The sequence below is a fragment of the Octopus bimaculoides genome, chromosome 3 (assembly GCF_001194135.2).
Source record: "Octopus bimaculoides isolate UCB-OBI-ISO-001 chromosome 3, ASM119413v2, whole genome shotgun sequence".
Lineage (NCBI taxonomy): Eukaryota > Metazoa > Mollusca > Cephalopoda > Octopoda > Octopodidae > Octopus > Octopus bimaculoides.
The window spans coordinates 25,101,474-25,105,605 of NC_068983.1; the positions used below are offsets into that span (position 1 = coordinate 25,101,474).

The following is a 4,132-nucleotide window of genomic DNA, read 5'->3' on the forward strand; positions in this document are numbered from 1 at the left end:
TCTGAGTTGTGATCGCATCGAGGTCAATTTCGTTTTTCATTGTTTTAAGTTCAATAAAATTAAGTACCGGTTAAGTATTGAGGTTGTTATAACTAATAGGAACTATTCACTAAATTTCAGGCCTTGTGCCTATATTAGAAATGATTATTATCAAGAGTTGCTAAAACATTTTGCAATATATTAGGGGATAAGGCGGCCAGTTGGCAGAAACGTTAGCACGCCGGACGAAATGCTAAGCGGTATTTCGTCTGTCTTTACGTTCTGAGTTCAAATTCCGCCGAAGTCGACTTTGCCTTTTGGGGTCGATAAATTAAGTACAAGTTGCATACTGGGGTCGATCTAATGGACTGGCTCCCTTCCCCAAAATTTCGTGCTTTGTACCTAGAGTAGAAAAGAATATGTTTGGGGATGAATTGTAGAAGGGTCTGAGCACCGGACAAAATGCCTTGCGGTATTTGCTCCGGCTCTATATATTCTGAGTTTAAATCGCCGAGGCCAATTTTGTTTTTTCTTCTTTTCGGGGCCGACAAAATAAAGAAGTCTCAGTGAAATATTGCGATCGATGGTATCAATTAAACCTCTTACCCTAAATTTCAGGTCTAGTTCTTTTATCAAAAATTACTTGGAGGCTCTAAAGACAGTGGAGGCTCTAAAGCTTTAGGAGTGCTGTCAAGTACTGGAATGGATGTCATCAACTAATCACATCCCTTGAAAATTGCTGGCCTTGTAACATAATAAGAAACAATTGTAGGTATGGTGGACTGGCAGAATCGTTTGTATATCGGGTAAAATGCTTTTCTGGCATATTTCTTCAGACTCTTTGCATTCTGAGTACAAAGCTCGCCGGGGTCAACTTTGCTTTTTGGGTCGATAAAATAAGGTACTAATCAAATACTACGCCCAATGGCATCGACAGTCACTCTCCCTCAAAACTGCTATCTTTCTGTGTAAATAAGAAACCGTTATTATGGTTTCTGATTCAGGCACAAGGCCAGCAATCTTGAGAGAAGAAAATTAGGTGATTCCTTCGATCCCAGTACTTGGCACGTACATTATTTCATCAATATCGAAGGGATGAAATGTATTTTACGACTACCTTGTGTCACGTCATGCCTTGTCTGTACTGGTAGAAGCTATTTAGAAGTTTGTCAGATGGACGTTTCTATTTCAGAGGTAGAATTGTTTTCATTTGAGAAGCATGGTTGGGTGTATAGTTTTCTATTTCTTTAGTTTTGACATTTACGATGTCCTCTTCCGTAACCCCGTCAAATGTTGTTTCCGATTCCGCCCTTAGTAAACGTTTTTGCACAGTATGTATCTCTTTAAAATATCATAACCACAATGCTTCAGTTTTTGAATTCACTATATTGAAATCTCACCAGATGATGCTTCCTCGCTGTTCACAATTCTCAATTCTCTCTGTTAGGACTACATTCATTTTTATTTAGTTGTTGATAAAGCAGTTTTGGATGGAGTCGAACTGTTTCTTTTCATTCAATGTCCGTCTTTTAATTTTTCACACCGACGAATTCTTTGTAAGTGTGCGAGAATCTTTCATATCAGAAAATCTTAGAATTCAGATGTTTTGTTTTTATTATACCAAATTTCTCCTGTACTTTGCACATACTTCCTATTTGCACATACTTCTTACAATTGTGTTCTTTCGATATCTATTTCACTATATATTCAGATCACTTTTATAGTCTCTTAGTTTCTGTATACTTGTTTCCATTTTGCTTGCTGGTGCTTTGATATTTGTATATAAGCAAATCTGTTATTTATATAATTTTATTTAACCAGGTACTATTGGCGTTTGTGTTTGCTTTTATTCAGCCTGTGACAGTCCACATTTGCCATTCTAATTGTTACTGCTATTTCATCATTATTTTATACTTGGGAATTAACTTCGTTTCTCTTGTATATAATTTCCACTACTACAACGCCTTAATCTAAGACGTTCCTCATATTCTGTTTCATACATATATTTTGTGTTCTGTTTTTAGCGGCTAGTACAAAGTTGTGGATCTAGAGGTTGGATTTGTGCTTTCGTATTTTTCAATTTTATCCTTATCTTTTGATTATTACCTTCTCAGCATTTATAGCTTGCTTCGATACGTTATTTGCGTTTTCGATCTATCTTCTCAGTTTTTAAGTGTTCTATTTCGATTTCAGATATTTGTTTCGTTTTTGAGAATGTCTTCTTAAGTTATTTGTTTGTTAGAGACCACTATAAGTTTTAGGCCAGGGATACTTTCTCTTCAAAGTTTTCCATGAATATTATCGCGGTTTCGTTTTATTCTTTCGTGGACTGAAGTTGTGAAATATGTACTTTGAAAAGAATTCTTTTCTGGTTAGTTTGAGAAATATTTTTTCTTGGCAATAGTTAGTCCGACTCGCCCCATTTTCGTACTTTTCATGCATAATATTTAAAGTATGTATTCACATATAAAGATAGGTCAGAGTTACGCTGTTTTTATTCTTATTTTCTCTCATATTTTATTGGCTGATTGAATCATTCCGCATTTGATACGCTATGTACTTGAATATGAATGCCCTTGTGCGTTTCTGAAAAAAAAAAGAAACCCAAATACAAACCAAAGTAATTATACCAAGTAGTACTGAAAATGTTTTCCAAATATTACAAAGATATCCTTTAGCATGTTCGCTATTTTACCCTAGAAATTTGAAATTTGAAATTTTTTGCGGAGGGTGAAAGTATTAAGAAGAACAGAACAGTGAGAACATATATATATATGTGTACACAGTTAAAATGAAATTTTACACTTGCAACTGTCTTTTTAGAAAAGCACCCCTCCCTCTCCCCTTCCCCTCTCCCCTGTCCCTCTCTCTGTCTGTCTGTCTGTTTATGGCAGTCAACCTATATAGGGAGTCGCAAGACAAATTCAACTTCAGTTTTAATTAAAAAAAAACATCCTGTGTATGCATTGAGCCCACCTTTCTCATTCAACCGCCATTAATTAACGTAAGTGTGTGTGTGTGTACACACAGACACACCCACACATATACGTGCGTTTGTGTGTGTATGAATGCACGTATATATGTATGTTTGTATGTATGTGTGTGTACATTTGTGTGTGAGTGTGTGGCATTGTATAACTAAATTGGATTCGATCCCTCGTGGAAGTAGTTTTACAATCCTACTTCATCAACGTTTTCCATAGAGCAGAAGCAGAACGAACGACTTCTAATATATGCAGAAGAAAGAAATGGATTTTGATGAAAAGATATTTTTTCGTTGCATGCTTAATTCCAAAATTCCTACCGAGTTTTTCAGCGAAGAAAAAGTCTTTATAATTTTATATTAGATGCGAAAATTCACCAAAAATCAATTGAATTATATTTTGTAAGGGCAAAATAAAATTGACGGAACGAATATTTCATTTTAATATTTTCGCTTCCCACAAAGTCTGTTTCTATGCGGATTAAATATTAATATAAGCCTAAAGCTAACCAGCTATCTGTGTCAATTTTGTTTCGTTGAATGAGATTTATTCATCGTTACATACACAAATTCCATACTATGAAAGCTGATTGCTTAATTCCTCAAGATAGTAAGGCAGAATCATATAATTCATAAGCATGATGTATTATTCTGTACATATTCAGATCAACTTAAGGAAAAAAATCAACTTATTTTTGCACGTATATACATCTACACACAAAAATATACGCATCTATATATATAGTGTCTGTATTTCTCTATCTGTGGAGGTGAAATGGCCCAATGGTTAGGGCAGCGGACTCGCGGTCGTACGATCACGGTTTCGATTCCCAGACCGGGCGTTGTGAGTGTTTATTGAGCAAAAACACCTAAAAGCTCTATGAGGCTTCTCCGACAGGGGGTAATGGTGAACCCTGCTGTACTCTTTCACCACAACTTTCTCTCACTCTTTCTTCCTATTTCTGTTGTACCTGTATTTCAAAGGACCAGCCTTGTCACACTCTGTGTCACGCTGAATATCCCCGAGAACTACATTGAGGGTACACGTGTCTGTGGAGTGCTCACCCACTTGCACGTTAATTTCACGAGCAGGCTGTTCCGTTGATCGGATCAATTGGAACCCTCTCCGTCGTAAGCGACGGAGTGCCAACTACAACGATGTAATCGACT

The 4,132-nt window shown here is 36.4% G+C and overlaps 1 protein-coding gene across 1 annotated transcript in view; it reads left to right on the plus strand.

Moving 5' to 3' along the window:
• The window catches only part of LOC106870461 (protein inturned), a 99,839-nt gene extending 97,810 nt beyond the window's left edge, over positions 1-2,029 (plus strand). Inside the window, exon 18 of the mRNA XM_052966717.1 lies at positions 2,004-2,029. Coding sequence (XP_052822677.1) covers positions 2,004-2,029 — 26 coding nt within the window. The remainder of the gene's footprint in view (positions 1-2,003) is intronic.
• Positions 2,030-4,132: the final 2,103 nt, after the last annotated feature.